Source organism: Gossypium hirsutum, chromosome D10, assembly GCF_007990345.1.
Source record: "Gossypium hirsutum isolate 1008001.06 chromosome D10, Gossypium_hirsutum_v2.1, whole genome shotgun sequence".
Classification (NCBI taxonomy): Eukaryota; Viridiplantae; Streptophyta; class Magnoliopsida; order Malvales; family Malvaceae; genus Gossypium; species Gossypium hirsutum.
Window position 1 is genome coordinate 9,539,215 of NC_053446.1, and position 12,479 is coordinate 9,551,693.

At 37.0% G+C, this 12,479-nt stretch overlaps 1 protein-coding gene across 1 annotated transcript; it reads left to right on the top strand.

Moving 5' to 3' along the window:
- Positions 1 to 223: 223 nt before the first annotated feature.
- On the top strand, positions 224 to 11,773 carry LOC107914147 (mediator of RNA polymerase II transcription subunit 15a). Its single transcript, XM_016842938.2, has 12 exons — positions 224 to 547; positions 1,535 to 1,653; positions 2,460 to 2,571; positions 2,886 to 2,988; positions 3,403 to 4,767; positions 6,330 to 6,400; positions 6,900 to 6,974; positions 7,255 to 8,640; positions 8,793 to 9,137; positions 10,444 to 10,644; positions 10,734 to 10,822; positions 11,217 to 11,773. Exons 2-12 carry the CDS (start codon positions 1,541 to 1,543, stop codon positions 11,422 to 11,424), a joined length of 4,068 nt encoding a protein of 1,355 aa, XP_016698427.2. The 5' UTR covers positions 224 to 547; positions 1,535 to 1,540; the 3' UTR covers positions 11,425 to 11,773.
- The last annotated feature ends 706 nt before the right edge of the window (positions 11,774 to 12,479 follow it).

Genomic DNA, 12,479 nt, shown 5'->3' on the forward strand with positions numbered 1-12,479 from the left:
CCTCACCAACATATTCTTTCACTTAGAGACTAAAATCAACAAATTCAAAAACTCCACGATCAATTTTGACCAAATAATAGCAAAAGGATTAAATTCGAACAAAATAAATAATAAAAGGACTATTTGTAGAATTTGATCAATAAGTTTGCATGATTTAAAAGGAAATTTCCAATTCAACCCAACCTAAACTTCGGTTTATATATCTGACCTCTCTTATTGTCTCCATTTTCTTTTCCATCTTGTCTTCTTTTGCTTTCTTTTCAACCAAACAAATAAGCGCTCATAAGATTTTCCTCATTCTTTTCATTGAAAAATACTTATTTTCTTAAGCGTTACGATTTTGTATCATTCCGATTCTCTAAAAAAAAAGAAGCCTCTGATCATCTTTTAGACGCACAAAACAAGAAGTTCAAAATTTTCTTTCTCTATAATCAAAGAGAACCGGATGCGTGTGTTTAGTTCAATCTGCGGATTTGGTGTTTGAGAAAAATCCTTGAGGAATTTTGGAGGCGGATCTCTCTTTTGCAATTGGGAGCTCTTCGTTGAGGTAAAAAATTCAATTTTTATAGGTTTTATAATTCTGTTGCCTTAATTCTTAGCTGAACGTGTTTTTTTTTTGAGTTGTTTGAATGAAATTTTTGCGTTTTTAATCTCAATAGTCAATTAACGTTGTATGTATACATGTATATATATTTATTTATTTATTTAAAATGTTTGCTGTGAAAAAAATCGAAAAATATTTGGATTCCCGAAAATGAAAGCAACCCCAAAAGCAAATTATCATTTCTATTAATTTTGTTGATCTTTGTAATTTTCTTCTTCTTTTCGTTTCATAATACACGATAAAGTTCTAATTAAGGGCGTTGATTTCATTGGGAAGATGTCAGTTGGTTTTCTTCAAGATTGCTGAACTTTGTCATAACCCTGAGCCTCGGTAGCATTCTCGGAAGCCAACTAATTATTAATTCTTTACTTAATAGCAATTAGTTGAATATTAGATATGCTTGCCGGTGATGTGCTAATTTAGTTGTGGAAGTAGTAGTTTTTTAGGGAGTTAGTGTCTTCGTTCTGCAACCAATGACCTTGGACATAGACACACACACACACAAAACTGAGGAACCTTAACAGTAAAAGATTTATGTTCAAGTGTAGGGTGTCTGTGATTGTCTGGTAAGGCGTCCTGTCATTTTGTTAGAGCTAAAAGTGATGCTGCAAAAGATTTATCATGTCCAAATTATGTTGTAACATTACCAAATACAAATTCTGCTCTTATGTTTAAATTTATGCTTTTTGGTCTCTACGGGGAAATATAAATTGAGATTTTATAACTATCTGTTTTACCCTGAGTTTGTTATCAAGAGATGGAAACTGTAAATCGGGAAGTGTTTATTCTACACAACCTTGTCAGATGTTTTTGCATACTTGAGGAGTGATTTGTTTCCAAACTTACTACTTTTTCTTTTTCGTGATCTATAATTTATGACAAAACAATTAATCCGGAAGTTTTGTGACTGTTCTATTTTGGTGTTGTTAGAATTTGATGGATACCAATAACTGGAGGTCTACTCCTCCCAGTGGAGAGCCCACCATGGACACAGGCGATTGGAGAACCCAGTTGCAGCCAGATTCACGACAAAGAATCGTCAATAAGATGTAAGTGAATTTTATGATACTATTTTTGGTGAAGTATATTTAACTTGCTGAGAGTATTTGGCATGTTGTCTGTAGTCTTAGTTATTATTGTTATGAACCAAACATTCCCATTAATAATGCCTTATTTCCTCTTCCAACGTGTTTTCTTTGTTTTGTAAATACATGGCTTGAGAACCAAAGCTTGCTATTTTAGTCTTAACATGTGTTTGGGTACAAAAAATATATGGACCACATATCTGGAACCTGATGGGGGCATGTGGCTGAGCTATTGTGTCCAACTTTATGCATAATCAGATTCATCATTTAACAAATTTATGTGATTGAATAAGGATCCAATTTGCTTTTATATCTTTGGCTCCTTTTAAGCTTGGGACCTGTTATCTCATTCAAGCGGAGTATGAATTGGTGGTTCACTTTTGTTCTTACTGACTGAATTATGACTATTGCTGTAATTGGCACTAGCAGAGCTGCCTTTCTACATTGTTATCCGAACAATGGCAATTATGGTTGTGGTCTATCTGAATGTAACTGATATATGAAGGCCATGATAGTCATAGTTTATTTTGGGTGAACTTTGTTAAATCCAATGTTGTGGCTTCATGATATTTAAATGTGACTGCCCTAAGAAAGTTAGGAAGGAGAATTTTGTGGTTCTTATATTATATCCTGGTTATTTTTCATTTGATTTTGTGTTGCTTTACAAACCTGACAACTTGGTCCGTAGCATTCATTTATGTAGCATTTGAAGTTTCTCTCATGTATTATATTTGTGTGATCATAACTTATGCAATGCCCTATGTACCTAGAATGGATACATTGAAGAGGCACCTTCCATTTTCTGGTCAAGATGGTTTAAATGAACTCAGGAAAATAGCTGTAAGGTTTGAGGAAAAGATTTTTACTGCAGCAACCAGCCAGGTAATCATAAAAAAAGTAGCATTCTTTAACATGCTTGGACTTGTTGTTTGCCTATATTTTTTGCGTGTGTATCTTTTTGTTTCTTTTTTTGTCCTATAAATTTGCATAGACATGTACACATTCCGACTCCTTACCTAGTCAACTATGTTTGAAGTAGATATAGATAGAAATCTAGCGAGGAAGAGAGAGAAGAGAGGGGAAAAAAAAGATGCTAAATGCAAACTCAATATTAGGTGTGGCTAATATAACATATTTGAAAACCTTACCTTGTTTTTGAATAATAAATTAACCTCAATGTTGTTGTCTGCATTCAGTCTGATTACCTAAAGAGAATATCTTTGAAGATGCTTACAATGGAGAACAAGTCTCAGAATACTGTACCCAACACAGGGAATAACAGCAAACCGCCTGATCCAGGTAATAGCAAAAAACAGCATTTTGCTTTCATGCTTGTAGACTTTCCATGTAGTTATCTTTTCTGTTCTTTTACATGCAGAGCTGTCTAACTTACAGTATCAGCATATTTGCTGTCAAAAGCTATTTGAATGAAAATTTCCTATATTTTATCATTGTTGTCCCCTATTGAAGGGTAGCAGTATTTTTTCAGTGATGCATGCACCTTTGTATGTGCTAGGAATAAGTTTTTCATCGTTCTTTTTCTTCCTTGTTGTATTATTCAATTGCCCTGCATGTTTTGATTCTAGTTTCTTTTTGAATGAAATAGTTATATGTTTAGGTATTTTGTTGTTCATCTTGTTCTAAATGTTTCTCAATTTAGTTCGTGTGGGTTCTTCTCTAACTTCTCTTTCTGAATATAAATTTCTTGGGTAGGTTCTCAGGGCATGCAGAACCAAGTTCACAGTCAAGGGCTATCAATTCCTATCTCATTACAATGTAATCAATCTCAAGCACAACTGTTACCCCAGAGTGTCCCGAATAACATGGCATCTGCTGGAGTTCAAAGTTCTGCTGGTTTACAATCTGGAATGCCTGCCGTCTCTGGTCTAACCCAGAATCCTGTACCTAATGTTGTTGGCCAGAATACCAACATACAGAACATGTCTGGAATTTCACAGAACTCATTGGGGCAAGGGATGTCTTCCAATATGTTTGCTAATCAGCAGCGGCAAATGCCAAGGCAACAGGTGCTTCCACAACAGCAACAGCAACAACAACAGCAGCAGTTATACCATCAGCAGTTACAAAATCAACTTATAAAACAAAAGATGCAACAGGGAAATCTTCAGCCGTCACTTATGCAGTCTCACATGCAGCAACAGCAGAACCTGTTACCACCTACTCAGTTGCAATCTTCTCAGCAATCCGGTATGCAAACATCATCTGTTATACAGCAATCTTCCATGCAATCGACTCCCCTTCCTGGTCTTCAACACAATCAGCAATCTTCTTTACAACAGTCAAGTCAGTCCATGCTTCAGCAGCATCAACAGTTTAGACAGCAGCAACAGGCACAACAGGCCGCTAGTAGTGGTATTCATCAACAACAAACACCAATGACACAGCAGTCAATGATGCCTCAGCAGCAGCATCAGCATCAGCCTCCACAGCCACAGCATCAGCAGCCACACATTATGGGACAACAGACAAATGCTGCAAATTCACAGCAGAATCAATTAATAGGACAACAAAACAGCATTGCAGACATGCAGCAGCAGAGGTTGCTAGGCCAGGCCAATAATCTTCCAAATCTGCAGCAACAGCAGCAGCAGCAGCAGCAGTTAATGGCTCAAAAAAACAATATGTCAAATATCCATCAGCAACAGTTGGGTCCTCAGAGTAATAGTTCAGGATTGCAGCAGCAGCAGCAGCAGCAGCCACATTTGATTGGAGCCCAGTCTGGTAACTCGAGCATGCAAGCTAATCAGCAATCTTTACACATGCTACCCCAGCCTAAGGTTCAACTCCAACAAACGCAGCAGAGTTCACCTAATTTGTTACCACCAACTCAAGTGCAAACATCCCAGCAGCCACAGCAGCAGCAACAGCAACTGATGTCGCAGATGCAAACACAGTCTACTTTGCAGCAACAGTTGGGTTTGCAACAGCAACACAATATGCAGCAAAGGCTTCAAGCATCAGGTCAAGTATCAAGTTCCTTGCTTCAATCACAAAATTTGACAGAGCAGCAAAAGCAGTTGTATCAATCACAGAGAGCTGTTACGGAGACATCATCAAGTATGTTTTTGAATCTATGCCATTACCTACTCTTGTTCTTTGCTTGGTTGCTTTGTTATTTAACTAACCTGTGCAATTTTTACTTTGAGGATGCTATTGTTTTGCATTGCATTTCTACCCAGAAAGAAATTTCCTTTCCAACTTTGGGAGATGAATAGAAAACCCTTTTGAACTTGTGATATGCTATCACACATATTGTTTAGATGATTAGTCCTTGGCTAACAAAAATACATGTTATCATAATTACTGGCAACCATGCCTCCATCAGCTGATCATTGGCATTGCCTGGCTTTGGGTGGGTTTGGATGGGCGATTGGGTGCGGTGCGGTGCGATGCGTTTAGCTTACTTTTTGTCTCACACTACAGTATCGCTACAGTATTTAATCTCACCGCCGCCGCTGTTTTTACACTAATCACAGGTAAACGCACCGCCCATCCAAACTCACCCTTTGTATGATACAAAAAGCATTGTGGTCACCCATGCTACCGCTAAGGTTTTGAAGGCTGTGACTGCACAATTATATTACTCTTAATGCTTTGTTGCAGTTATTCTGCTACGGTTTCATCAAACCACAGTCAACTGCTGGATTTTAATCTCCTTGCTTTATCAACAAACAATTGGTTCTCTTTTATTCAATGAGTTTTTTGCATCAAACTAGACGGTCAATGTACTTGCAAATGTAAGAGTGTTTTTTTTGAAAGATGCAAAATGAATGACCAGAAAAGCAAGGTGGTAAATGGCCAAAAGGATTTTGAGCCTCAAAATTGTTTTAGTGGTGCTATGATCGAGCCTCGTGGCTTTTGTTCAGGCATGAGATTTGTGCTTTAGATTTGATTAATTTTATGTGAACTTTGTACTCCTCGAGTCTAATTTGGGCGATAAATTTTTTAATGCTTTAGTTTGACTCACCCTTATTGGCTTTAGCATATTTATCTTTCAATTAATGACAGGCTGATAGCAAGAAATGGTTGACTTGCTTTAGGTCTTCTTTCACATGATTGCTTATCAATAATGTACATCTATTCCAACTCTTCTTCTTTGTTATATTAGTTTTTAGCTTGAGAAAGTTTAAAAGTAGCCTTGAAAAATAAGAATGATATTTGAACTATGAGTCATGTTTGTTACAATAGGGAGTCAGAATTACAAATTGGCTGCTTTTGTACTGTAGACAGATATCTCAGAGTATCCTAAAAGAAAAAGGGCATTGAAATTGGATTGTAGGAAGTATGCTTCTTAATGAAAAAGCTTGGATATCCATGGTTAGTTGCAGGAACTGGTAATGGAATTCTTTTATTTTTCATGTCCAAAATATTTAATGGTTTCTTCAAATGCCTTTCAATTGTACCCCATGGCGGGTCTGATGGAATTTTATGGCATAGGAATTTGATTATTGGTTGCAACATTCCCTTCTATGCATGTATACCTTAATTTGCTATGGGACTTGGTGGTTTTTTTTTTTCAAATATACCTTTCCTCTACAAGTTATCTATTTCAATGTTCTTTTTCATCTTCCAAAGATTTTCATTTTACTTATGTATGCACGGTTTATGCATTTTTTTAGCATCTTTAGATTCCACAGCTCAAACAGGGCTTGCTAATGGAGGTGATTGGCAGAAAGAGGTACATCAGAAGGTGAAAACTTTCTTTACTCATTTTGCTATAGATAATATCATACTTACAGCTTGGCTTTAGGTTCAGGAAAGTGGTTCTAAAAGGGAATATTAGAGTATGTGAGGATGTGTCTCTTAACAGGAAATATAAAACCTAGGAATTAGCAACTTAGAATAAATTTGGTAAAAGAAATTAAGGCATTTTATTATTTTGTTACTGTTAATAAGAACTGGAATCTTTTGGCTTTGTCTTAGAAGAATGAAAATAAGATTTAAATCTTTTAGTGCTCGACAGAAGATTTATTTAATTGTTGAGCAAGAAATAAGGCCAAGGATACCCTGCATGCTTGACTTCAAATTAATTATCTTTATTGACTCCTTTGTTTCTTACGTTACTAAAATCAGTGCCAGCTATTCAGAGAAAGGGAAAAACCTTTACATTTCGTATAAACCATGAAACATGGATGCATTGAGTGGTTTAATTGTTAGTTAACCAGTCTGTGCCTGATTTTACATTGCAGATCCTGACCTTGAAGGAGGCATACTTACCTGAATTAAATGAGATGTACCAGAAAATTGCTACCAAGTTGCAGCAGGTAGGTTTATTTGTTGCATAATCTGATATATTCATTCCTAGCATCCAAAGAGTAGTAGAACCCTTTTGCACCATACTCAGATGCTGGATCTACGGATAAAGTTTAGAGAGGACTTCAGTGCTCTTCTTTAAAATTTTTTATCCCATCCTGCTTTTGTGTTTCTACCTAAATCCCTCTTCTAGGCAGTGTCCAGTGGTCTCACTTATGCTTAATATGGTGAAATAGTGCCTTGTAATTTTGTTTGGGTCATTTAAAAACAATTCTGTGTTCCATTTTCCAGCATGATTCTAATCCAGCACAGCCAAAGTCTGAGCAGCTTGAAAAGTTGAAAATATTCAAGACCATGTTGGAGCGCATCATAGGTTTCTTAACAGTTTCCAGAGCCAATATAACACCCCCTTTCAAGGAGAAGTTGAGTTCATATGAGAAGCAGATAATAAATTTTATAAATTCCAATAGGCCAAGGAAGCCTGTCTCAGTGCTGCAGCAAGGACAGCTTCCTCCACCTCATATGCATTCCATGCAGCAGCAACAACAATCGCAAATTAGTCAGACACAGTCTCATGATAATCAAATGAACCCTCAGTTGCAGTCGATGAATTTACAAGGTTCTGTGCCAACAATGCAGCCTAACAACATGACAAGCATGCAGCACAATTCTTTGTCGCCTGGGGTTTCGACAGCACAGCAGACCATGTTAAATTCATTACAGCCAGGCTCCAGTTTGGATTCAGGACAAGGTAATGCCCTTGGCCCAGTACAGCAGGTTGCTCTAGGACCCTTGCAACAGAATCCTGTGAGTACCTCCCAGCAGACAAACTTTAACAGTAACAGTTTGTCATCACAAAGTGGATTAAGTGTCCTGCCGCAAAACATTAATCCTCTTCAGTCAAATTCCAACATGCTTCAGCATCAGCATATGAAACAACAGCAAGAACAGCAAATGCTGCAGTCACAAAAGTGCAAGCAACAATTTCAACAACGTCAAATGCAGCACCAGTGTATACAGCAGAAGCAGCAGCTACTGCAACAACAACAACAGCAACAGCAACAACAGCGGCAGCAGCAGCAACAGCAGCAAGCAAAGCAACAGCTGTCCACTCATCAGATGTCCCAGCTGCATCAGATGAATGATGTAGATGATATGAGGCAGGGGATGGGTGTTAAGCCAGGGGTATTTCAACATCTCTCAGCAGGCCAGCGTCAATCTTATACCCATCAACAGTTGAAACCAGGTGCTCAGTTTCCTGTTTCTTCACCTCAGCTACTTCAGGCTGCATCTCCTCGGATGCCTCAGCATTCTTCCCCACAGGTTGATCAGCAAAACCTGCCATCTATCTCAAAAACTGGCACTCCCTTGCAATCTGCAAACTCACCTTTTGTTGTTCCTTCTCCTTCGACTCCCTTGGCTCCATCACCAATGCCCGGGGAATCTGAAAAACCTGTTCTAGGCACTTCTCTCCCAAATGTTGCTAATTTGGGACATCAACAAGGGACTGGTGTTCAAACAGGCTCCCAATCCCTTGCAATTGGCACTCCAGGGATATCAGCCTCACCTTTGCTTGCTGAGTTCAGTGGTGCAGATGGAACTCATGCTAATGCTCTGACAGCTGTTTCTAGCAAGTTAAATGTTACAGAGCAACCTCTTGAACGTTTAATAAAAGCAGTTAGTGAAGCTCAATCTTGAAACTTCTTTCCCTTTCTTTTGTGTTTATTGTTTTTCCATTTTTTCTAGAAGGCTTTAGAAGTTCTTTGTCCTTTTCTTCTTTTAATAGGATATTGGATTAATTTGATTTTTTTATGCACTGTGAATTTTAGGTGAAATCCATCTCACCTACAGCATTGGGTGCATCTGTAAGTGACATTGGCTCAGTTGTCAGCATGACTGACAGGATAGCAGGTTCAGCCCCAGGTAATGGGTCTAGGGCTGCAGTTGGCGAGGATCTGGTTGCCATGACGAAGTGTCGTCTGCAAGCAAAAAATTTCATCAGTCAAGATGGAATGAGTGGCACAAAGAAAATTAGGCGCTACACTAGTGCCATGCCCCTAAATGTTGTATCATCTGCAGGCAGTTTGAATGATAGTTTCAAACAGTTGACTGGTTCAGAGACATCTGAGTTGGAGTCAACTGCAACATCTAGTGTCAAGAGGCCAAGAATTGAGGTATTATTTGTTGCTCGTGGTGCATGTTTCCACAAAAGTATTCTGCTGTGTTTTTAGGTGCTTGTTTTCAAATATTTAATCTGAATTAAACACCATTTTGAATGTTCATCACTCCATTTTGGAATGTTTTAAAGTATATTTTCGTTTCATTATTAAACACCTAAACCTCTTACGTTGTATATATTTTCCTTTCATAATACTTTGGTACCTATCGCATTAGAAGCCATTAAACATTAAATTTATAAAAATCTTGAAACTGTAACTTAAATAACCTTAAAGTCAAAGAACTTTGTAAATCTGCTGCATATCTTGCTTTAATTCTATTCCAGAGGAATGAGTTTGTTCAAGTTGAATAAGGTTGAAGTTTATGGAGATTGCTCATTGAAGCTATAAAAAGGAAAGAATGTACATATTATTACCAAGGCTTTGAAGAAACTGAGAATAAGGCAAAGAGAAACCTACTTTCATTGATTGAAATTAGAGTATTTATAGAGCAATACTCAGCTAACAAGAATTCAAAATAATAGTTCAAAATATCCTTATAAAAGAATTTTAAATTTTAAACTTTTTGATAAAGGTCATGCACTGTTAGGCTTTAACAAATGTTGTAGCAAAATTAATTTGTATGTATGAACTCAAATATTTGGCGTGAGTCATCATTGTCTTTACTTGGTTACATTTAAGCTTGTGATTAAGGTAAAAATAGATGGCAGCATAAATATTGGTGAAGAAAAATTTGTGGGCCTTTTCAACACATGCATCATTGGTAATTCTTGTTCTGAATCATATGGTTCTTAGGTATCTTAGGTATTCTTTTCTCCTGTTTCTTGTAATGTGTATAATATTGGTAAGCATAAATTATCAAGCATAGATAAGATGCTTCTGAATTCAGTCAAGTAAACCTGTAATGAAAATATTAGTTATAGATTCTATCAAATCATGTCTAACCCTTGGAATTTAGCCACTAAATTTCATGGTCATCTTTACCTTCAAGCTTTATATAATGTCTGAAGTGAATGGAAATTCAACCTGAGGTTTTTAGCCAAAATCCTCCTAGTTTCTGCAGTTATATTGGTCAGCAATGCATGGAATGTAGGCAGTATATTTTTCTGACTGCCATTCTTCTTTCTGATGTTAAATCACCTTGTGTCAATGAGAACCCTGGCATTTTGGATTCTAAGAATCCAACTTCTGCATAGCTATCTGGTGCAGACGAGAAATTTTATATATGACTTGGTATTGTCTGAGATAGCTGCAGTTTGCTTTATATGATCAGATATAAAAGATTACATGGGACCTATTGCAGGCAAATCATGCCCTTTTGGAAGAAATAAGGGAAATAAATCAACGGCTTATAGATACAGTGGTTGATATCAGTGATGAAGATGTTGATCCGGGTGCAGCAGCTGCAACTGCTGAAGGGGGTGAAGGAACCATTGTCAAGTGCTCTTTCAGTGCTGTGGCTCTCAGTGCAAACTTGAAATCACAGTACATGTCGGCACAAATGGTAAGCTTTCAGATCATGGAAAGAACCTGATGTCTTAACCTGAAGTATTATGATTTCCTTTGAATTATCTCTTCTGTGTTGCTATGCAGTCACCAATTCAGCCCTTGCATTTGCTAGTCCCCACAAATTATCCAAATTGCTCTCCAATCCTATTAGACAAGTTCCCAGTTGAAGTCAGGTGAGGAAACATTTGCATTTGAATTCCAATCTTTCTCTTCTTTAAACTGTTTGATTTCTTATTGTTAAAATAATCACGCATCATGGTTTGTTTCTCTGTTTGCCCATCTTTATTTTATTTGAATACAATTTCCAAAAGTAAAAAGTGCAAAGCGATAATCTTTCTTATGTTTGAATGTGAGATTGCTGGCCTGTTATTTTGATTGAGGATGAATGAATCTGGTGCAAGGATTACTATTGTTAATTGTAAATATCATTAACTATATTTAAGGATTTTCAGTATCTGAAGGAAAACTCTGTAAGCAGCTTAAGATCAAGTTGGTTTGAGTCTAAATGTCTAGATTTGATTTTTCTGCTTGAAAATAATTTTTTTAATCTCATATTCTGTTTCACAGCAAGGAGAATGAAGACCTTTCAGTGAAAGCGAAGTCTAGGTTTAGTATATCACTGCGCACCCTTTCGCAGCCTATGTCACTTGGTGAGATAGCAAGGACTTGGGATGTTTGTGCCCGAGCAGTTATTTCTGATCACGCAAAACTGAGTGGGGGAGGCAGCTTTAGTTCAAAATATGGGACTTGGGAGAATTGCTTGAGTGCTGCATAGTCATCTATACAGACTCTAGTAAAACACCTAGATCAGCTTTGTTTTGTGCATAAGCAGTTTTCGGATGCATATATTTATAATAAAGTCGGTTCAAGGGAACAACCTCAGGTGATGTTTGTCGGCTTGAGAGAACTCCCAAGGAGAGTTCATAACTTGTGTCATTAGGTAATATAATGTTATAGACTTGTAGGGTCTGGAACATGCTTAGCATTTTGATCAATTCTTCTGTTCAAAACAAGGCTACATACATTATCATATTTCTGGAGAAATGCGGACTCGAATTATGATAGTTATCAAAACAAGTTTGTTCTGTTTGTGGTTAATAAATAAAAAGTGCAGATTCACGACACTATCATTTATTTTGCACAGTATTACTGAAGCTAGGTTAGCCGGATCTTTTAATTTCCTGCTGAAGACGTCTAAATTTTGTACATCATTACAGAGTGTTTTGCGTGTATGGTCTCAATTTCACCATGAATGGAGCAGAGACAATGTCATGTCATCTTTTTGGCATGAAACACGTGTCTGGGACCGCTTCTATTCAACCAAACCAAACTAGGTTAGGAGGAGATGGTAGAGAGCATGCATTGTTTGTTCCCGTACATAAAGAGCTTTTAAAGTGGTAGGCCAGCTATTAGTGATATGAGCTTTGAACAACAATTAGTTTTTATAGCTTTTTAAAATTTGAATTTAATTTGTATTTTAAAAATTTTATCTTTTGGTTTTGTTTTTTGAATACTTTTCTCGTCAGTTTTTTACTTGTAATAGAGTAACTTATCAATGAAGCCTTTTTATTCATTCTTTCAAAACCTTTTATGGTATACAAAGTCACCTTGATGGCACCAAACTCGTTCCATCAAAACAGGTTGAAGAGAATAATGCCACCCAAACAAATCTTATTGCATTCGGTTTCGTCTAAATTTACTCAATTGTCAAGATTGACTCGTGGAGCAAGCCATAATGGCTTCTATTGATACTTCACAAAAAGCATGGGCCCTTTTGCATGCTTTATATGCAAACAAAAGACACGAATTTATAATCTTACAATCAAGATC

Coding starts and splice junctions, on each gene's coding strand:
- LOC107914147 (XM_016842938.2), top strand. CDS start 1,541: ATGGATACCAATAACTGGAGGTCTACTCCTCCCAGTGGAGAGCCCACC. Junction 6,975..7,254: donor TTGCTACCAAGTTGCAGCAG/GTAGGTTTATTT, acceptor TCCATTTTCCAG/CATGATTCTAATCCAGCACA. Junction 8,641..8,792: donor TTGAACGTTTAATAAAAGCA/GTTAGTGAAGCT, acceptor TGTGAATTTTAG/GTGAAATCCATCTCACCTAC.